The following is a 23,665-nucleotide window of genomic DNA, read 5'->3' on the forward strand; positions in this document are numbered from 1 at the left end:
GCTACTGACACTGTGATTTTCTTTGGGATCAATCAAGTATCTTACTCTCTCTATCTCCTCCTCCCCTTTCTCCCATGGTCCACTCTCCTCTCCTATCAGATTCATTCTTCTTCAGCCCTTTACCTTTTCCACCTATCACTTCCCAGCTTCTCAATGCATTTTCCCCCATCTTCCCCTTCATCTGACTTCACTTATCACCTGCCAACTCTCCCTCCTCCTTCTTGTTCTGGCTTCTTCCCCCTTCCTTTCCAGTTCTGATGAAGGGTCTCGGCCCGAAACATTGACTATTTATTTCCCTCCATAGATGCTGCCTGACCTGCTGAGCTCCTCCAGCAGTTTATGTCTGTTACTCTATTCAGTCCATCATGTGCATGAAAGAGCTACTTAATTAGTATCACTTACCTGTTCTTTCCCAATAGACCTTATTTTTTATCGTACGGAAGCAGCAGTCAAATACTTTCATACAACCAAGAACAATGAATTCAAGGATCCAACTACCCTGGGGTTTCTTCTGTATCACAAAACAATTCAAAAATGCTTGAGGGATTCTCCAACTGTGATCAACCTTAGACATATCTTTTGAACAATACGTGTAGAGGGAGATGTCTCTGCTATCATTTGGATCAGCGCAGTAACTAATGTGATCATTTTCCACTCTGTTATCAACCTTGCTAGTGCCATCAATCTTAACTCGCAGTCTGGTGCTACAAGGCTGTTATTACTCTGCTTACAGGCCTGTGGGAGCACAAGTTTATCAAACGAAAGACTGCCATGCTCCAGTTCCACACCAGCAGGACAGCGGCAGTGAAGGTGCCGATGATGTACGTCAGGGCCACTGTGCTGGCTGCCACGGATCATGTCTACGCCTGCGATGTCATCAGCCTGCCGTACAGCACCAATGCCAGCATGCTGGTTGTGGTTCCCCACAGAACCTCCGGCCTGAGGCACATTGAGAGAGCCCTCAGCTGGGAAATGGTCGACGACTGGCTCAAGGACATGACAAACAGGTAGAGTAACCATTGTGCTGAAAGTGCACCCTCTAAATGATCTTGATCGGTTGGAAGGCGGGGCAATCGTGTGTGTTTGTCTATCTGCAGGATTTTGTTTCCCACTTGATTCCTGATTCCAGATCCTTGGGTGGGCAGCTAGAACTAAATGAGCTGCTATATTCTGGTTTCTTTCCCCACCCTTTTCACTTCTGGCAAAGAGTTTCTGCCCAAAGCATCGACTGTTTATTCCTCTCCATAGAAGCTGCCTGACCAGTCGATTTCCTAAAGTATTTTGTGTTTGTTGAATGCAATATCAGTATTTCTCTATACTGTATTCATTTTTCAGGATCTGGAAGTGTTGGCCAGGCCAGTATTTATTGCCCATCCCCAGTTGCTGCTAAGAAGATGGTGGTAAGCCACCTTCTTGGACCATAGCACCCTTCAGGGGAAGGCACTCCTGCTGAGGTCCAGTATTTAGAATCAGTGATTGTGTAGGATTGGCCATAGATTTCCAAATCAGTTCCATGTATTGTTTGGAAGAGAAATTCAAGGTGGTTTGGGGGAAGCTGTAGTGGGAAATGGACAGTCAATGTTTCTTGCTGAGACCCTTCACCAGGACTGAATGAGAAGAGGGGAGATAACTGGACTGAAGAGGACTGCAACAGCAGCTGGCAGGTGCTAGCTGGATCCAGGTGAGGAAGGGTGATTGGCAGATAGAGTCAGAAGGGCAAAGGAAGGGTGGAAATGGCGACGGAAGCTGGGAGGATTTAGATGGAGGCAATGGAGATGATGGAATCTGATAGGTGGAGCAAGGTGGAGCATGGAGCCAAAGGAGGCCAGTGTGGTGGGCAAGCAGAAAGGACGAGTGCAGGGGAACCAGTGGGAGGGTGTTGGCTTCATATGCTGAAGGATGGAACATATTTCAATATTTTTCATCCGTTATCCACCCTCTCAGATGAATGATAAAGGAGCCATGATACTGTCATGAACCGCAGTAGAGAGCTGTTGTTGGCACCCTGGCAATTGAAGTTGTTGAGGCAAATGCCTTACCTGGGCTAAGAACATGATGTTCCCCATTGGAGCTGGTGGTGAGCTCATTGAGTTGTCTATTCAATTTGTGTATATTTATTGCCTTGGCTGTATAAGATTGTAAGACATAGGAGCAGAATTAGGGCATTCGGCCCATCGAGTCTGCTCTGCCATTCCATCATGGCTGATCTGGATCCCATTCAACCCCATTCACCTGCCTTCTCACTATATCCTTTGATGCCCTGACTGAACAGAAAATGATCGGCTTCCACCTTGAATATACGCACGTACCTGGCCTTCACAGCATTCCACAGAGTTACTACTCTCTGGCCAAAAAAAAATTCCTCCTTGCCTCTGTTCCAAAGGGTTCCCCTCAATTCTGAAGCTGTGCCTCTAGTTCTGGATACCTCCACCATAGGAAGCATCCTCTCTGCATCCACCTTATCTAGCCCTTTCAACATTTGGTAGGTTTCAATGAGATTCCCCTGCATTCTTCTAAATTCCAGTGAGTACAGGCCCAAAGCTGCCAAACACTCCACATTTGTTAAACCCTTCATTCCTGGAATTGTGAACCTCCTCCGGACTGTCTCCAATGACAACTGAGATATGGTGCCCAGAAGTGTTGACACTACTCTAAGTCCAGCCTGACCAGTGTCTTATAAAGGTTCAGCATTATAATTGGGTGGCGTGGGCTTGTTTGGCCGGAACAGCCTGTTACTGTGCTGTATCTCTAAATAAACAATATTCATTGTTGTAACGATCCTATTATACAACAATGATAATGTTCCAATGTACATCATTGACACAAACTGCTATGGAGCATTCTAAAAATACTTTAATAATTTTACTTCTTCTCTGGTAATGGGCCCTTCAAATGAGCCTCTGCTGCCATACACCCATGTGACCAAATAACCCTCTACCCTGCAGGTTTTTATATAACCATATAACAATTACAGCACGGAAACAGGCCATCTCAGCCCTTCTAGTCCGTGCCGAACGCTTAGTCTCACTGGCCCGCACTCAGCCCATAACCCTCCATTCCTTTCCTGTCCATATACCTATCCAATTTTTTTTTATGACAAAATCGAATCTGCCTCTACCACTTCTACTGGAAGCTCATTCCACACAGCTACCACTCTCTGAGTAAAGAAATTCCCCCTCATGTTACCCTTAAACTTTTGCCCCCTAACTCTCAACGCATGTCCTCTTGTTTGAATCTCCCCTACTCTCAATGGAAAAAGCCTATCCATGTCAACTCTATCTATCCCCCTCATAATTTAAATACCTCTATTTAAAATTTTGGAATGCAGTGGGGAACCAGAGCACCCGGACCAAACCCATGGGGTCACGGGGAGAGAGCACAAACTCCTTATGGACTGTGGCAAGAATTGAACCCTGGTCAATGGTTCTATATAAGACCAAAAGATGTAGGAGCATGATTACACCATTCAGTCCATTGAGTCTGCTCTGTCATTCCATCTAGCCCCTTAACCCCATTTTCCTGCCTTCTTTCTGTAACCTTTGATGCCTTTGCTAACCAAGAACCCATTTATCTCTGCTTTTAATATACTCGGTAACTTGGTTTCCCAACTGTCTGTGTGAATGAATTCCACTGATTCACTGCCCTCTGGCTAAAGATATTCCTTCTCATCTCTGTTCTAAAGGAACATCCCTGTATTCTGGTGCTGTGCCCTCAGGTCCTAAACTCCCCCACCTTAGGAAACATCCTCTCCACATCCACTTTATCTGGGCCTTTCAATTTGGTTAGTTTCAATGAGATAACAAGATGCTAACCAGTACAAAGTATTTTTGAATAGGTTGGATGTGGGTTGAAACTATCGTTACTGCAAACCTTTGATGTACTTTGACGCAAACCTCGTCTTTCTCGTCCCTCAAGCAACACACACAAAATGCTGGTGGAACTCAGCAGGCCAGGCAGCAACTATGGAAAAGAGTCTTGGCCTGAAAAGTTGACTGTACTCTTTTCCATGGATGCTTCCTGGCCTGCTGAGTTTCTCCAGCATTTTGTGTGTGTTCTTGGATTTCTAGTATCTGCAGGTTTTCTCTTGTTTTCTCTTCCCCCTCTTCTATTTCTTCTCACTTGTAGCCCTCATGAACAAAATTACCCACCATGATTTATTCCAAATCACAGCCCCTGGAAACCAGGCATGCACAGGCATTAAATCATCTTACAGCCTTCAGTGAATGTCTGAATTTCATCGGGCCGAGCTGGATTTGAACTCAGTTTCCAGTAATGAAAGGATTTACGGCTGCACCTGTTGTAAGATTGAAAACACGAAATCTGATGCAGACAACATGCTTCCTATTTATCGCCAGCAGTAAAACAAGTTCATTACGCTTCACCACTAACCTTTAAAGGATAGTTGGAACTGTGACAATGTCAGGCTTCTGTGCATTGCATTCATTCTCACCACAATCTCTCAATGATACTGGAAGTCTACACTTATCATCTATGATTACATGCCTTCTTCAGGGACTAAAGGATAAAGGGGAGAGCAAACTGAACTCTGAAGTCCTTTCAGTAATCAAGTTAAAGTTCGTTAAATTCCTCACAACCAAACAGTAGAACTTGAGCACAATGCTCATAATCAGGACAGGAAGTATCTAGATTAAATTTTACAGCCAGCCTTGGTCACTTGTGTAAATATTTATCTTCAGCAATAGGTATTAACTTTCTTTGGCCACTGGTGAGGTGCTGTCTTATGGGCACGACATCAAAGCAAACTGCTGTCGAAGCATTAAAGCAATCCAAGTGGAAGGTCTCAGCAAGAAACGTCAACTGCTAATTCCTCTCCATCGATGCTCCCTGACCTGCTGAGCTCCCCTGGCATTTTGTGTGCTGGTTCCTCTGGTTTTCCCAGCATCTGCAGAATCTCTTGTGTTAGGATTTGAACCTCCTGCCGATTCCTTCAGGTGAAAGAGAAGGTCCCACACTCCATTTTGAAGAAGGTCAGGAAGGTATCCCAGGAGATCTAGTGAACATTAGGGGACTTACCAGATTCTGAAAGGCCTAGACCAGGGGTTTCCTACCTGGGGTCCACGGATACCCCATCCCTCCAGTTAATGGTGGGGGTCCAAGGCACATAGTAAATTTGGAACCCCTGGCCTAGATAGAGTGGACGTGGAGAGAATGCTTTCTATGGCGGGAGAGGCTAGGATCAATGGACACAGCCTCAAAATTAAAAGGACATCTCTTCAGAAAAGAGATGAGAAGGGACTTCTTTAGCCAGATGGTGGTAAATCTGTGGAGTTCATTGCCACAGACGGCTGTGGAAGCCAAGTCATTGGGTATATTTAAAGCAGAGGTTGATTTTCTTGTTTGGTAAGGGTGTCAAAGGTTACAGCATGAATGCAGGAGAAAGGGGTTGAGAGGGATGTTGGATCAGCCATGATGGAATGATTGAGCAGACTTGATGGGCCAAATGGCCTAATTCTGCTTTAAGTCTTATAAATTAACATTTCAAAAAAAGGCAGGTGGTTATCATATTCTGCTTGTGGGACCTTATTGTGCACAAATTCACTGTACCGTCCCCACACTCACTTTAAATTCTCTGGGGCCCAGTCCCAAATCCACTCTAAACACCCTGAGGTCCATTCCCACACTCACTTTAAACACACTCAGCACCAATTTTCATAATTAACTTAAACACACTGCAGTTCATTCCACACTCTAAACCCTCGGTGGCCCATCACCACACTACCTTTAAATACTTCGGGATCCTGACCTCACAGTCACTTTAAACACACCCAGCACACAATTCTACACTCACTTTAAAAATTCAGTGATTCATTCCCACAGGTCCATGGTAATCCAGTCTACACAGTCACTTTATATAATATACCCAGGACCCATTTCCATAATCACTTCAAACACATTGGGACCCTGTTCCTGTTCTCCCTCAAATTTAGCCATTTACTAGAAAAATTATTATATTGGAACTAATTCGAAAAATGTGTATCTTGAGTGGGTTGGGTTGAGTTGTTCTGTGAACTTGGCAATTTACTTGCAAACATTTCAGTGCACTGTCAATTGTGCTGTGTCCTCCGAATGTTTGGTCTTGATATACTTACCATTCAGCCGATTTGTCATCATTTTGGAAACTCAACTCCAATGTCGGGAGGAAATTCCATCGCTGATTGGTTGCGTGGCAAACCTGGTGCAATTTGGTCTGGAATTTTGCCCACGCTAGCTTATAAATAGGAACAAGGTCTACATGAGTGTTTACAGAAGGTGCGTTCATGGAAAACCATACTTCTAGGAATTCTAGGAATTCACTTGTGTGACACAGGTTTGCTTGCACCATGACTTTCACTGAGTTTGTTAAATGCCTAAAAGATGGCTTTTTCGAGCAGTTTGTTATTGAGCCTGCTAGGGGATCAGCCACCCAAGGCAGGAGAAAGGGGTTGAGAGTGATATGGGTGTTATGTAATGAAACGGAAGTGATTAGGGAATTTAAGGTAAAAGAACCCTTAGGAAAAGTGATCACAATATGATTGAGTTCAACTTGAAGTTTGATAGGTCTGACATAGCAGTATTTCAGTGGAGTAAACGAAATTACAGTGGTATGGGAGAAGAGTTGGCCAGAGTAAATTGGAAGGAGTTGCTGGCAGGGATGTCAGTAGAGCAGAAATGGCATGTGTTTCTGGGGAAAAATGAGAAAGGTCCAGGATATGTGTATTCCAAAAATGAAGAAATATTCAAATGGCAAAATAGTACAACTGTGGCTGACAAGGGAATTCAAAGCTAATGTTAAAACAAAAGAGAGGGCATACAACAAAGTGAAAAATACTGGGAAAATAGAGGATTGGGAAGCTTTTAAAAACTTACAGAGAACAACTAAAAGAATCATTAGAAAGGAAAAGATGAAATATGAAAACCAGCTAGCAAATAATATCAAAGTGGATAGTAAAAGCTTTTTCAAATATGTAAACAATAAAAGAGATGAGAGTGGATATAGGACTGCTAGGAAATGAAGCAGGAGAAATAATGATGGGGGAGAAGGAGATGGCAGGTGAGCTAAATGAGTATTTTGCAGAAGTTGAAGACAAGCTGTGTGCCAGATGTTGTAGTGTGTGGAGGAAGAGAAGTGAGTGCAGTTACTGTTACAAGGGAGAAGGTGCTCAAAAAGCTGAAAGACCTAAAGGTACATAAGTCACCCGGACCAGATGAACTACATCCTAGGGTTCTGAAAGAGATAGCATTAGAGATTGTGGCGGCATTAGTAATGATCTTTCAAAAATTGCAAATGTCACTCCACTCTTAAGAAAGGAGGAAGGCAGCAAGGAAATAATAGACCAGTTAGCCTGACCTCAGTGGTGGGAAGATGTTAGAATCAATTGTTAAGGATGAGGTTATAGAGTAGTTGGTATCACAGGACAAGATAGGACAAAGTCAGTATGGTTTTCTTAAGGGAAAATCCTGCCTGACGAATCTGTTGGAATTCTTTGAGGAGAGATAAAGGGGATTCACTGGATGTTGTATATTTGGACTTTCAGAAGGCCTTTGACAAGGTACTGCACATGAGGCTGCTTACCAAGTTACAAGCCCGTGGTATTACAGGAAAGTTACTAGCGTGGTTAAAGCATTGGCTGGTTGGAAGGAGGTAGTGAGTGGGAATAAAAGGATCCTTGTCTGGTTGGCTGCCTGTGACAAGTGGTGCTCTGCAGGGATTGGTGGTGGGACCACTTCTTTTTATGCTATATATAGATGATTTAGATGATGAAATAGATGGCTTTGTTGTCAAATTCGAAAATGATACAAAGATTGGTGGAGGGGCAGGTAATGTTGAGGAAACAGGTAGGCTGCAGAAAGTCTTAGACAGATTAGGAGAATGGGCAAGAAAATGGCAAATGAAATATAATGTTGGAAAATGCATGGTCATGCACTTTGGTAGTAGAAATAAATGTGTGGACTATTTTCTAAATGGAGAGAAAATCCAAAAATCTGATATACAAAGGGACTTGGGAGTCTTTGTGCAGAACACCTTAAAGGTTAATTTGTAGGCTGAGTCAGTCGTGAGGAAGGCAAATGCTAGCATTCATTTCAAGAGGACTACAATACAAGAGCAGGGATGTGATGCTGAGGCTTTACAAGGCACTGACGAGGTCTCACCTTGAGTATTGTGAACAGTTCTGGGCTCCTCATCTTAGAAAAGATGTGCTGACATTAGAGATGGTCCAGAGGAGCTTCACAAGAATGATTACAGGAAAGAAAGGGTTATCATACGAGGAACATTTGATGGCTCTGGGTCTGTACCCATTAGAATTTAGAAGAATGAGGGGGATCTCATTGAAGCCTTTCGAATATTGAAAGGCCCAGACATATTAGGTGTAGAAAGGATGTTTCCCATGGTGGGAGAGTCTGGGACAAGAGGACACAGCCTCAGGATAGAGGGGTGTCCATTCAAAGCAGAGATGCAGAGAAATTTCTTTAGCCAGAGGGTGGTGAATTTGTGGAATTTGTTGCCACATGCAGCTGTGGAGGTTGCTGGGGGTATTTAAGGCAGAGATTAATAGATTCTTAATTGGACATGTCATCAAAGGTAACAGGGAGAAGGCTGGGAAATGGGGTTGAGGAGGGGGAAAAAGGATCAGCCATGATTGAATGGTGGAGCAGACTCGATGGGCCAAATGGCCTAATTCTGCTCCTGTGTCTTATGGTCTTAAGGTGCCTCGTTGAATTAGTGCCCCTCCTGATCTTCATGGGTAGAGACAAGGGAGAGTTGATCATGCCACTTTACAGCCAGTTGAAGCTCATGGATTCTTGTGGATAGTTTTCTCCTAGTTTGGCCAAAATAATATTTGTTGCAGTCCCTGCATTGGATTTTGTAGACCACTTTAGCCTTGTCCAATAGCTTGGTTCGGAGAGCTTATTTGTAAATCTGGTAGGAGCAAAGGATGTTGGGAATGGGAGGAGTGTGGGACAGGTGGCAGAGAGGACTGCCAGTGACAGGGGTTGCAGTCCCTGAGACACCGGGCAAGATCATTTGATTCCAAACAATTGGTTTATTGATCATTACAGAATGCCTCTCTGGTGCTTCCCGCTCCCTCCCACTTTTCCCAACCATGATTCCCCTCTCCCTGCCCCCTTCCCACTCTCAGTCCACAATAGAGACCCAGATCAGAATCAGGTTTATCGTCACTCACATAGGTCATGACATTTGTATTTTTTTGTGGCAGCAATACAGTGCAATACATAAACTTACTACAGTACTGTGCAAAAGTCTGAATCACCCTAGCTATATAAATGTGCCTAAGACTTTTGCAGAGTACTGTATATAGTTCCTACAGCAATGTATAACTTTATTATTATTCTGTAATACACTGTCCTGCTGCCTCAAAGCAAGACATATCAAGACATATGCCAGTGACATTAAACGTAATTCTGACTCTGATTCTGAACAGAGGAAGAGAGGCTGGATTCCTCTTCATTTCTGGCATTCCGTGACAATGATCACTTTGGGTATGAGTGGAATGGTTATGAGGTCAGTGCAGGGAAGCAGCACAGTTACACTCGGGGGATTGAGTTCAAGAGCCGTGAGGTAATGTTGCAGCTCTATAAATCCCTGGTGAGACCACACCTGGAGTATTGTGTTCAGTTTCTGGTTTCCTCATTATAGGAAGAATGTGGAATCTTTAGGAAAAGTGCAGAGGAGGTAGACCATATGACCATTAGGTCTATTGAGTCTGCTCTGCCATTTCATCATGGGGAATTTATTATCCCTCTCAGACCCCATTCTCCTACCTTCTCCCTGTAACCTTTGGTGCCCTTCCTGCTAGGGAATCTGTCAACCTCCGCTTTAATTATACCCAACAACTTGGCCTCCACAACCATTGTGGAAATGAACTGCACAGATTCACCGGCCTATTGCTGAAGAAATTCCTCCTCATCTTTCAGCGTCATTATTAAATCTCCACTTAGCAGGATGCTGGATTAGACAGCATGTCTTATGAGGATAGGTTTGGCAATGTAGGACTTTTCTTTTGGAGTGAACGAGGATGAGGGGTGACTTGATAGAGGTGTATAAGATGATAAGAGACTTAGCCAGAGTGGATATCCAGAGACTTTCTCTGAGGGCAGAAATAGCTAATACGAGGGAGCATAATGTTAAGGTGAATGGAGGAACGTATAGGGGGGATGACAGAAGTAAGTTCTTTACACAATGAGTGGTAGGTGCATGGAACACTCTGGTGATAGAGGCAGATATAATAGGGGCATTTAAGATGCCCCTAGTTAGGCACATAGATGCAAGATAAATGGAAGATTATGTTGGAGGGAAGGGTTAGATTAATGTTAGAGTAGGGTAAAATGTTGGCAAGACATTGTGGGCCAAATGGCCTGTATTGTGCTGTACTGTGCTAGATTCTATACTGCCTTATTGAATGATGAAGCCAACACAAAGGGTCAAATGGCCTCCTTCTGCTTTGAAGTCTTTGGGCCTGATGATGCGTGGATGTGGGTCAAGCAGAGGAATGGGTTTGGCTTCAAACATCTGTATGTCTGACAGCTCCCATTTCCGCATGGCCAAGTCTGTGGGAAACTGAACCGTATTCTTTACCACTGTGTCTGGCTGGCCACACAGAACATCGAAGTCCGAAAGTCGCGGCTGAAGCCGAAGTGTGTGTGTGTGTGTGTGTGTGTGTGTGTGTGTGTGTGTGTGTGTGTGTGTGTGTGTGTGTGTGTGTGTGTGTGTGTGAGTGAGTGAGAGTGAGTGTGTGTGTGTGTGTGTGTGTGTGTGTGTGTGTGTGTGTGTGTGTGTGTGTGAGTGAGTGAGAGTGAGTGTGTGTGTGTGTGTGTGTGCGTGAGAGTGAGTGTGTGTGTGTGAGTGAGAGTGAGCGTGTGTGTGTATGTCTGCCAAGCATCATGGTGGGCAGGCTGTGTTGGCACTGGAATGTGTGGTGACAATTGCAGACTGCCCAGCCTAACTTCAGGTGTGCTGGTGTGAGCACAAATGACACATTTCACTGTACATTCTGATGTACTGCTATAAATAAACAAATCTGAATCTACTGAGAGTTAGACCATAAGACATGGGTGAAGAAACAGGCCATTCAGGCCATCAAATCTGTGCCACCATTCTATCATGCCTGATTTACTATCCCTCTCAACCCATTCTCCTTCCTTTTCCCCATCACCTTTGATGCCCTTATCAACCAAGGACCTATCAAACTCCACTTTAAAGATACCCAATGACTTGGCCTCCACAGACATCTGTGGCAACAAGTTCCACAGATTCATCACCCTCTGGCAATAGAGTTATGATGTATGGCATTCAATTCCATAGTTCAATGCAGAAATTATTTTATGCTGAACCCTAGTGGATGGAGGGAAGCAGGGAGTTGAAGAACATGGGAACGAGAGAGACTTTATGTCATTTGGGGTTGGCCGTGGATGTTGTGTTGTAGGTCTATACGCAAGCCAGGGCAGTACGATATGGAGAGCAAGCTGTTGCCCATGCAACAGGCTTCCCCTCTCCATGCAGCTGTTGAATCCAAATGAAAGGCGGAGACAAATACAGTTTAGCACCAGAGACATCACAGGAGTTGCCAGTCAGCATTGAACTCAAAGCAGGACTGCCTGAGGGACTCTAGCTCTGGATTTTTCCCTCGGGGTTTACTCCCAAAGCCTTCCCATGAGTGGGTTTAGCTGAAAGGCAGCAGAGGTTTGAAATCAGAGCTTTCCTTCTCCTAGACAAACTGCAAACTGTAGCTGACGAGACCCATCTGCCTGAAGCAACAGGTTTAAAGGCACCTGTAACCCACCTTTGCCCCTTCTCCTGTCAGTAGAAATGGTTCCACTGGGCTTAGTAGCCAAGCCATATGTGAAGGCCAGGAGCTGGACTTAGCTGTCAGAGGCTATCTGAGAGCATGGCATTGGGAGCATTTAATAGGTAGTGGGAGCTCATACCCTCTACTTCTCCCTGCCCCACTATAACAACATGGGAATAGAGTGGGACAAATGTGATTCAAACTCTTTATTGGACTGAAAACAGTAAAGATAACTAGATGGGCTGAATGGCTAGTTCCTCTGCAGCCTTACTGATCAGAAGAGGTGAGGGAAATAAAGAGATAAAGAGCACGAGAATTTCATATAACCCGACTATTCCCATGCAAGGTAATTTGTAGCAGGTCCCTGTAGGGGGATAAATAAAAAATTTATAATTTTAACATTTAAAATTTAGAGTAGTCAATTGAAATTTAAAACCCAATTAACATTTACAATCTACTTTAAAATAGTACAGATAATAATGTGGGACTAAATCTAATAGGCCAACATCAAGCTGCTTGGAGCAGGTATTTTATTAAACATTTTTTTAAAGGATGAGCAATGGAAAGAGATAATTCATCTTATGGTTACAGGCAATTTTATTCCTTTCTTCAGTTCCCTGAACTATTTAAAAAAATACATATGCTATTAGAATCAGTTTGTGATTGGCTCAATAAGTCTTCCACTGTTTCCTTGTATGATTTTGCTCCTTCAGAGCAGGAATTGTTGGGTGTTTATTTATTTTGAGATACAGTGCAGAACGAACCGCGCTGCCCAGCAACCCATCTATTTAACACTAGCCTAATCACAGGTCAATTTACAATGACCAATGAACCTATCTACCCATACATCTTTATTGGAGAAAACCGGAGCCCCAGGTACTGATGGGAAGAATGCACAAACTTTCTTACAGAGGATACCGGAATTGAACTCCAAACTCCGAGGCCCTGAGCTGTGATAGTTTCTGCTACTCCACCATGGTGCCCTGATGTTCTAAAGCAGGGGTTCCAAACCTGGGGTCCATGGCATAAAAGAGAATAGAAACTCCTGTTACAATAGATGAAGCTGCATGTATATGATTATGTTGGTTCATTTTGGAAAGCTTGAATGTGCTTCAGAACTGGCAATTTATATTTAATATATCATTACTGTTGATGCATAGATTAAAAAGTAACAGTATGATCACTGGCAAGTTGAATATTTAATTGTCTAAGTAGTACCTGGCATTGATTAAAGGCGCGGCACTGTCACACAAAGGTTAGTACATTGCTTTACAGAGCCAGTAACCACCAAACCAGGTTCAATTCCTGCCAATGCCTGTAAAGAGATTGTACATTCTCCGGGTATTCTGCTTCCCTCTTTCATTCCAAAAATGGAGTTGTGTTGGGCACTCTATGCTGGCGCCGGAAGCATGGCAACACTTGCGAGTGCCCAACACAACTCTCGCTGATTTGATCTGACGCAAATTATGCATTTCACCGTATATTTCGATATTCGCGTGACAAATAAAACTTATGGTAATCTTTTAATGCAAGAATGCTTGCAGTCACACTGGGACATCTCCTGACCGGATCTTGATTTACTGGATAATTTGAAAGATTTCATTCTAACCTGCGGTATTTCCCCTTGTCATGGAGGAATGGTTCGTGAGTTCCTGAGGTCCTGAGAGAGATGTGGCCTGGAGTTTAGCCCCTGAGAGGGTCACCCATGGTGGTAAGGTCAAGGGGGAAGTTCCAGACAAACAGCTATACAACTAAGATCTCAACAGTGGAGACGGCGGAAGATGATGACGCATCACAATGGCTGTATCATGTCATCATCTTCTCTCAGCTCCATGGAGGAAGGTCACAGCAGTGAAGGGGCTTCCTGGCTTCCATTCCATGCCACTGGACCCAGACCCTGGTCTGCCAATGACAGTATGGTGGCTACCTGTGCATCAGCCTCCACACCTTAAACAAAGTGACACACAGGTATTCTTCATCAAGGGAATCCATCTCAAAGACAGCTTCTTAGGAGATCATCATATTCAACTTGAGCGACTGCATTTCTATGACTGTACTAAAGGACCAGCTTGGATTATACGGCCCAGTCCCAGAGTAGGACTTGACTATCTAAGTACAATTAATGAACCAGCTTGCCACAGGAACTGGCAGATCTCTGTTAACCCACTCAAATCTTTCCTGAAGTGACAAGATAATGGATGAATGTAATATTATTAAAACTGCTGTTTTCCTTTGAGGGCTTTCACAACACTTTATCAGACAGTGTAGTTACAGGTTGAAAAGAAAGGTATTCAGAGGTTCGTTTATCATCAAAGCATGTATCCATACACAACTCTGAAATTTGTCTTCTCCAGACAGCCATGAAACAAAAAAAAAGAACATGAAAGTTGTTCAAGAGAAACATCAAACCCACCCCCTCCACTCAAAAAAGAATGGATCCCGATCACTAAACCCCAGAACCCCCCACCCTCCCACACAAAATGGAACAGGAACATCAACCCCCAAAAAAACCCCTCCCTGCACAAAAAGAACACCACAGAACATCAAACTGCAAACACTCTCCCCTCGCACAACAAAATGGAAAAGGAACAGATGATAAAAACACAGAATATAAAAACCATAAGTCTGAAAGAGTCCACAGTCTGTAAATGCAATAGTCCAATCCATAAACACAGAACCATGATACCATCCTACTACACGCGTCAGAAGAGAGGGACACCACATGAGACAGCGAGGCCTACCCGCCTGCCACACCGGGCCACATAGCGAAGAGCTGCTCACAGACGCTACGGCAGTGATCAGAAGGAAGGTAGTCTGCATTCGCCTGAATGTCTCAATCTTCCTCAATGCTTTACTCAGCGATTAATGGACACTGGCAAAATGGAGTCAAACGTCAGCTGTGCAAGTCGAGGCGCCATCTCAAAGTCGAGGCGCGTTCTTCCCAGAATCTTGTTGGAGATTCAACCCACTGGATCAGTCATTCGATCTCCAAACTGCAAATCACAGGCTCTAACAGTCCCAGAAACACTCTTGAGGGGAAAAACGAACACAGATAAGGTAAAAAAGATATTTTTAAGAGCTGTTTGGAAGATGTCAACTGAGGGAGCATTGTATGCTGACGCCATGTTGACTATCATTGTAAGACCATAAGACCTAGAAGCAGAATTAGGCCATTCAGTCCATCGAGTCTGCTCTTGCATTCCATCATGGCTGATTTATTATCCCTCTCAACTCCATTCTCCTGCCTTCTCCCTCTAACCACTGATCCTATTCCATAATCAAGATCCTATCAACTTCCACTTTAAATACACCCAATGACTAAAAATCTGTAACAGAGACAGAAAAGGTGGAAATTAGGTTAGTTATGATTGTACTGAATGGCAGAGCAGGATCAGGGGCTCCATGTATGGAAGTATTCTGTGCTAAAGTATGAGTTCACAAAACCAAAGTATAAACTCCCCACAACACTGAACTGCTCAAGCAAGAGAAGAAAGGGAGGTCAGTTACCAAGATTTTTGAGTCTCGTGTTAAATGTAATAAATGTATTGAGCATGATAGAATCTGAGATTCTGCTTTTTTTCTCACTGTGAGAGTGTTTTGTTTCCCTAAGAGCAGGGAGCTGAAAATGGAGATTCAATATTCACAGAATCACTGATATGAATCAATATTCTCAACTTTTGTAATGTCAAAGTTTTTTTTATTCTGGCGAAACAATTCAGTGCCTGTAATTCACATAATAACCCACAGAAAATGCAGAGATGTAGAAACTTTCTCAAACTCAGCACTCACTCCCAAGACTGGCCCAAATGATTTACTTCTATTGGATTTCACTCACCCTTCCTCACAACCACAACAATCAGTGCCAAGGATGTAACATCAGCGTCCCCTTGTGAGCTGGGACTAGACGTGTGCCGATGTTTGTTTTCTTTCAAGATGGACCAAGTTAACCATTGGTGAGGCATGGTTTGATATGAATCATTAAGCCGCTTCAGTCTACTTTGCCTGAATGCACTCTTACAACGACTTTCATTTATTTCAATCAATACCCGCATCTTCCCCCACATCAGGCTTGGCGTTGCCTCGGTGCACTTTGCTGTTCTTTCACACCTGCCTGATTGTGTAACATCCTTCTACATTCAAAGTTCAAAGTCAATTTATTATCAAAGTACACTCACCTCACCGAGCACTGCTCTCAGATTCATTTTCTTGCAGTCATTCACAGTAGGCCAAAGAAATACCATAGAATCAATGAAAAACTGCACACAAAGACTGACAAGCAACCCATGTGCAAAAGAAGACAAATTGTCCAAATACAATAAGTTACTAAGTCAACAAGAAATAAACAAACAAGCAAACAACTAAATAAATAATAAACACAAGAAGTTCCGCAGAGGCCAGAAATCCAAAGCAAGACACACTGGAGGAACTCAGCAGGCCTGGCAGCATCTATGGAGATGAATAAAAAGTCGATGTTTTGGGCCAGGACTCTTCCTCAGGACTGGAAAGGGAGGGGGAAGACGCCAGAATAAAAAGGTGGGGGAAGGCGGAAGAGAATAGCTGAAAGGTGATAGGTGAAGCCAGGTGGGTAAGAAAAGTAAAGGGCTGGAGAGGAAGGAATCTGATAGGAAAGGAGAGTGGACAAGAGGAGAAAGAGAAGGAGAAGGGGACCCAGGAGAAGGAGATAGGTAGGTGAGAAGAAGTAAAGGGCCAGAGTGCGGAATAGAAGAGGGGAAGGGGAAGGGAGAATTGCTTTCGTGGGTTGGAGAAATTGATATTCATGCCATCAGGTTGAAGACTTCCCAGACAGAATATAAGGTGTTGCTCCTTCTCGTAAGTAATACCGAGAAAATCAGTCGTAGAGTCCTTGAAAGTGAGTCCACAAGTTGTGGCAACACACACAAAATGCTGGTGGAACACAGCAGGCCAGGCAGCATCTATAAGGATGTTACGTCCGTGGCCCCCTCCTTTTTGAGAATCGCAAGATCACTATTAAGTCAGGTCAGGAGACCAGGAAATGAGAGGAAGACATGCAGGATCCACAAAGAGTTTGGAATGTGTCCTGGCCTCTGAAAGGCGGAACCATTGGTAACGGCTATTATCTCTTGGAGACGGAATTGTGTATTGAATCCAGTACGATTCATCGAAGCCCCCAGGCAATGAACCGAGGGGGGTTGGTGGAGGGATTGCATCATCCCAACCTGATTGACATCTGAGACCCTGTGAGTCAGGATAAAAGAGGGTCTGGGGAACAGCCCCTTCAGACACACCAGAAGAAATGCTAGAACTCCTGTAACAGCGTACTAGCGAAAGCCGGTGGAAAAGCCCACGTACGTCCTTTTCCATTTGCCTCGGAATTGGTGGGTCTTTACCACGGAAGCACGGCTTTAGCTAACCACAAAGGGGAAATCAGTCCCTCAAAGGATTGACATCATAAAAAGAATGGGCAAGTTAAACCTCCGTCTTTCTCTCCAACCAAAAAGCTGCAGCTTGAATGAACTTGAGTGACTTTTATATTTCCATCGGACAATACATTATCCCCTAGACAACGACAGAGCTAGTGCTTATTGATTATTATTACACCCGTGGTTTTAGATTTAGTATTGACGACGTATATTATCTGTATGTTTGCATTGATATTATTTTTGTGTATTTTTATCAATAAATACTGTTAAAAATAGTACCATCAGACTTCAATGGACCTGTCTATCTTTGCTGGTAAGTGACCCAGTTACGGGGTACGTAACAATTGGGAATTTCGTCTCGGGATTTGACACCAAATTGGGAGGCCAGTGAATCGGGCTTGTAAGTCCAAACTTGGATCTGGTTACGCGGGTAGCCAGACAGGAAACCAGCAAAGATGGACGTGGATGAATTTATAGAAAACCCGACTCTAGAGGCGCTAGAGGCGGCCACCAAATTGGACTTGATAAATCTGGCAAAAGGGCTAAACCTTGCAGAGGTGAGGTTATCCATGAAAAAGCGAGAGGTGCGAAGGGCAATAACTCAGTATTATATCGGGAAGAATGTGTTTGCAGCTGAGGTATTGGAAAATATCCCTGAAAAGGTACCAGCTAAGTGGGACAGCTCAGTTAGAGTTGGAGAAATTAAGGTTGGAACATGCAATTAAGTTAAAGCAGCTGGAAGCAGCTGAGAAGGAGAAAGAGTCGAGAGAGAGAGAGAGAGATAAAGAAAGAAAGGGAAATAGCTGAGAAGGAGAAAGAAATGGCTGAGAGAGAAAGGGAGCATGCGCTCCAGCTAAAGGAGTTAGAGATGAAACGGGAGCAGGAAAGAGCTGAGAAACAAAGAGAGCATGAAATTCAGTTAAAACAGCTGGAAGCAGCTGAGAAAGAGAAAGAGAGGGCCGAGAAGGAGAAGGAGGCAGAGAAACAGAGGAAACATGACTTGGAGATGGAGAAGTTAAGGCAAGGGCGGAGAGGTCAAGGGTCAGACCGAGAAGAGCGGTTTAATGTTAGTCGGGAGTTGAAGTTAGTACCTCTGTTCGAAGAGACGGATGTCGAAGTTATTTCTTGCTTTTTGAGAAGGTGGCAGTGAATCAGAAGTGGCCCAGAGATCAGTGGGTGGCATTGTTACAAAGTGTGTTAAAAGGGAAGGCACAACGAGCATATACGGAATTGTCCATGGAGGAGGAAGAGGAGGAGAGTTATGACAAAGTAAAGGCGGCCATTCTCCGGAGTTATGAGTTAGTACCTGAAGCGTATAGACAAAAGTTCAGAAATTTAAAGAAAGGGTGGAATCAGATGTATACCGAGTTTGCCTATGAGAAGGGTGTGCTCTTGGACCGTTGGTGCACAGCAGAAATAGTGGACGAGGATTATTGACATCTCAGGGAGTTAATTCTGATTGAGGAATTTAAAGGTTGTGTTTCGGAGGATATCCAGATGTATTTGAATGAGAAGTAGAATAAGTCCATCTCAGGATTTGCTAGGTTCGCAGATGAATATGCCCTAACCCACAAGACAAAGTTTTCCTCGAATAAAAGTTCCCAGAGAGACCGTGGGAACGATCGAGAAAGCCCGCCGGCTGAGGCAGAGGTCCTGCCGGGAGCTAGTGGTAAGGTTGAGGGGGAAACGCCAGACGGCCAGAGATTTCCGGGCTTGACCTGTTTTAATTGTGGAAAGGGGGGGCATATTGCATCTAGGTGCTTTGCTCTGAGGAAAGAGACAGGAAAAGGGAAAGCAGCAGTCCCTATTGGATGTGCCGTGGTAATCAGTAAATCAACAAGAGAGCCCTGGGTAGACAGAGTACGAGAAGGATCTGAGTCTTTTATGTCAAACGGAACCATGTCTGTGAGGGAGGGAGACACACCTGTTCCAGTACGGATCTGGAGAGACACAGGGGCTGAATTATTATTGATTAGCAGTAAGGTACTAGATTTTGGTTGCAAGACGGGAATGGTAGCTGTGAAAGGAATAGGAAAAGGGACGGAAATGGTACCCTTGCATAGGATCATTCTGAATTGTGAGCTCGTTTCTGGACCAGTTGAAATGGGGGTGCGATCAGAATTCCCGAGAACTGACGCGGACGTCCTTCTGGGATTTAGCTGGTGGTAAGGTTTGGTCAGCAATGACGCTGACCAGACAGCTGGTGGAGGCTCCGCCCCTAGATTCCAAGATCTATCCCGCATGCACGGTCACTCACAGCATGTCGAGAAAGGCAGCTGAGACAGAGAGCAGTTTAAATCAGGCCAGTATCGATTTGGCCGAGATGTTTTTACCGACCCTGTACCAGAAGGGTGGGAAAACGGAGAATAGGAAAGTGAAAGAGAGTAAGGGAGAGGGGGTAGACCTGCCCTTAGCGAGGAAAAAACGTTCTAGAGGCACGAAATAAAGATGAGAAACAGATAGAGCTGTTAAAAGGTCCAGAGTTGGACATGGATGATCTGTCTGGTTTGGCAGAACTGTTTGAAGAAGTTGAAAATTCTAAAGCTGTTCCCGATAATGAAATGAGGGCAGTCCTAGATGAAAAGGATGCCATTACCTTGAAGAAGTCTGCTGGGTTGGCAGATGAGGTTGTTTCAGCCCGCGGGGCTGAGTTTACTCCGGAAGGGAGTTGCCCAGAGAGTAGCTGGGAGAATCAGGGGAATTTAGAATTTGGACCGGGTACAGGTATTGAAAGCCTGGAAGAGGCAAATGTCCCATTTGAGTGTGTCCAAGATGTGGATGCACGTGGTACTGAACCTAGTAATGGAGCTCAGAAAAAGCCTGAGGTACTTGATTCAGTTGAAAAGGAATGCAGTCCTTGTGGGTCAGATAGACTTGGTTCAGTGAAGAAAGGGTTAACCTTGGTAATAGTGGGAAGTGAGAGTTCCCAGGTGTTTGTGCTCGAAGGTGTGTTAAATGTTAATGCGGAGATCAAAAGTGGGGAGATGAATATTATTATTGAAGGAAAAGGGAAATATGTAGTTCCCAAATTGAATGAAGAAAATTTAAAAGCTGGATTGATATCAAAAGCAGCAACCAGGCTACAGAGACAATGGCGTGGTACCAAAAAGCCTGCGAATCAATTACAGGTTGTGTTGGAAGATAACGGGGCCCCACACGCTATTGTTATTCCAGAGTGTGGTGTGAAAAGGCAGAATTTGAAATGCTGTTTGAACAAAGAGTTCGAACTGAAAACTAATAGCCTAAAGGGTCCTGAAGAGAAAACTAGCAACTTGCGTAAAATTAAAGAATTGGGTGGAAATTCAGAAGATGGTCTAAGTTTGGGACACATTGTTGATAAAATAACTCCTATGGAAGGAGCGGACGAAAGCCTATTTCGCCAGGGTGCCCAAGCTCCCCACGTGGGAATTAACCAGAAAAAAGGCGAGGGTTAATGGGGACGCCATTTTTAAATAGCAAAAGCCGGTTTTACAGGATTTCGACAAAGCATGTGAATAATAAAGACAACCCCATGGAAGCCTGCCTATTAAGTCTGAAAGCAACATAAAGATTAGTATTTGCATGAACTTTTGTAGTATACCCGTAAGCTAAGATCACAACTCTTTAGTTTTTGTTTGCTAAAGAAAAATAAGACCTACAAATAGTTGGTTACTAAATTGGAGTCTGATGCTACAAGACTTTAGTAAGGTACAAGATGTTAAGGTATTAAAGGAAGTGACAATGCAATCGGTAACCATCTAGATACTGAATTGAATGTATAACTGTATTACTCTGTAGAAAAAAAAAACTTTGGTATTGTGTTAGATTCTAAAATCCTGTAAGACTCTGTATTACTTCGTTTTTTCTGACGGTAAAAAACGCGTTGAAGAAAGGGGGTGTTACGTCCGTGGCCCCCTCTTTTTTGAGAATCGCAAGATCACTATTAAGTCAGGTCAGGAGACCAGGAAATGAGAAAAAGACATGCAGGATCCACAAAGAGTTTGGAATGTGTCCTGGCCTCCAAAAAGCGGAACCATTGATAACAGCTATTGTCTCTTGGAGATGGAATTGTGTATTGAATACTGTACGATTCATCGAAGCCCCCAGGCAATGAACCGAGGGTGGTTGGTGGAGGGATTGCATCATCCCAACCTGATTGACATCTGAGACCCTGTGAGTCAGGATAAAAGAGGGTCTGGGGAACAGCCCCTTCAGACCAGAAGAAATGCTAGAACTCCTGTAACAGCGTACTAGCGAAAGCTGGTGGAAAAGCCCACGTGCGTCCTTTTCCATTTGCCTCGGAATTGGTGGGCCTTTACCACAGAAGCACGGCTTTAGCTAACCACAAAGGGGAAATCAGTCCCCAACGACTCTCGAAGGATTGACATCATAAAAGGAATGGGCAAGTTAAAACTCCGTCTTTCTCTCCAACCAAAAAGCTGCAGCTTGAATGAACTTGAGTGACTTTTATATTTCCATCGGACAATACATTATCCCCTAGACAACGACAGAGCTAGTTCTTATTGATTATTATTACACCCGCGCTTTTAGATTTGGTATTGACGACGTATATTATCTGTATGTTTGCATTGATATTATTTTTGTGTATTTTTATCAATAAATACTGTTAAAAATAGTACCATCAGACTTCAACGGACCTGTCTATCTTTGCTGGTAAGTGACCCAGTTACAGGGTATGTAACAAGGAGAAGCACTGTCAACGTTTCAAGCTGGTTGAAAGATAATATCTGTTCCTGACCTTGGTGGTGTGGGACCTGAGGCTCCTTACATAAACCTCTCTAAATCCACATAGATCTTTTTCCACATAGTACAGTGAATACAATATGAACCTCAATCCAGAGAAGTGTGAAGTGATTCATTGTGCAAGGTTGAACTTGAAGGTAGAGTACAGGATTAATGGCAGGATTCTCAGCAGTGTGGAAGGACAGAGAGATCTTGGCATCCACGTACACAGATACCTCGAAGTTGCGGTGCAAGTTGGTAGGATAGTTAAGAAGGTGTACGGTGTGTTGGCCTTCACTATTTGGGGAAAATTGAGTTCAAGAGCCACAAGATAATGTTGCAACTCTAAAACTCTGGTTTTGACTCTGCTTAGTCCATTGTGTTCAGTTTTGGTTGCCTCATTATAGGAAGGATGTGAAAAGAGGGTGCAGAGAAGATTTACCAGGATGCTGCCCAGATAAGACAGCATGTCTTATGAGGCTAAGCAAGCTAAGGATTTTCTCTGTGGAGAAAAGGGGTGACTTGATAGAGGTGCACAAGATGATAAGAGGCAGAGATTGAGTGGACAGCTGGAGAATCTTTCAGAGTGGAAATGGTTAATGCGAGATGGTATAACTTTAATGTATTTGGAGGCAAGTATAGTGGTGATGTGAAAGGTAGGTTTTTTACACAGACACTGGTGGGAACGTGTGCTGTTTTTATGATATACTGAACAAGCTAAAAAATCTCTTGTTGCTCTACCCGCTAGAAAAAAACTGTTACTAATTAGCATTTTTAATTTTGTCCAGAGTCCTTCTTTCCAAATGAAAGAATATGCCTGAGATTGAAGATTATTTCAGATATGACTGTATTTTCAAATCCCTTCTATCATTAAAATGGTTAGAACACCACAGAACATGAACTAATCAAACTGAGAAGAAGATACTTTCTGAAAGAAATAAAATATCAAAGGACAAACTTTTCTGAGCATTCTTTAGAATGATCACAGGTCTGGCAAAACGTACAACAATTCAATTTCTTTATCTGAAAATCATGCATAGATCAAACTAGTCCTTTCACAACAGGCATGTAAATATATTATTAATCAAGCTTACCTGTCAATCTGTTACACGATTCTCAAATCTCCAACAGAGTATTCCTCCTGACACCGTAACATCAAGAAGTTTTCTTTGTCCTCAATTGATCATCTGGGGAAAGATGCATCAAAAGAATGAAGGCTCACATACATTATCGTACCACAAACATGAGGGAACCTGCCAGGACTGTTAACATAGAAGACCATAAGACAAAGAAGCAAAATTAGCCCATTCAGCCCATCGAGTCTGTTCTGTCATAGAATCATGTCCGATTTATTGTCTCTCTCAACCCCATTCCCCTGCCTTCTCGCTGTAACCTAATCAAGAACCTATTAACCTCCACTTTCAATACACTTCCAATGACTTAGCTGTGGTTTGCCATGAATTCCACAGATTCACCACCTTCTGGCCAAGGAAATTCCTCCTTATCACTGTTCTAAAGGGACATCCTTGATTTCTATTCTAAGGCTGTGCCCTCTTGGTCATAGACTCCACTATAGGAAACATCCTCTCTACATCTCCTCTGTCTAAGTCCTTGCCCTTGTTGTTCTTGATGGTAAATTTTGTGGGTTGTGATGGTGCTTCAGAGTCGCTTAGTAAATAATTCCACTACAATTTGGAGCTTCCTCACATTGGTATGTGGAAACTATTTCAATTA

General features: G+C 43.5%; 1 protein-coding gene across 2 annotated transcripts in view; it reads left to right on the forward strand.

Annotated features, from left to right (window-relative positions):
* The window catches only part of LOC132396112 (heparin cofactor 2-like), a 62,824-nt gene that overhangs the window by 24,321 nt on the left and 14,838 nt on the right, over window positions 1–23,665 (forward strand). For both annotated transcript variants that reach the window (XM_059973577.1, XM_059973576.1), the window contains one exon: window positions 734–1,007. In XM_059973577.1, the coding sequence (XP_059829560.1) occupies window positions 734–1,007 (274 nt within the window). The remainder of the gene's footprint in view (window positions 1–733; window positions 1,008–23,665) is intronic.

Source organism: Hypanus sabinus, chromosome 6 (genome assembly GCF_030144855.1).
Source record: "Hypanus sabinus isolate sHypSab1 chromosome 6, sHypSab1.hap1, whole genome shotgun sequence".
NCBI lineage: Eukaryota > Metazoa > Chordata > Chondrichthyes > Myliobatiformes > Dasyatidae > Hypanus > Hypanus sabinus.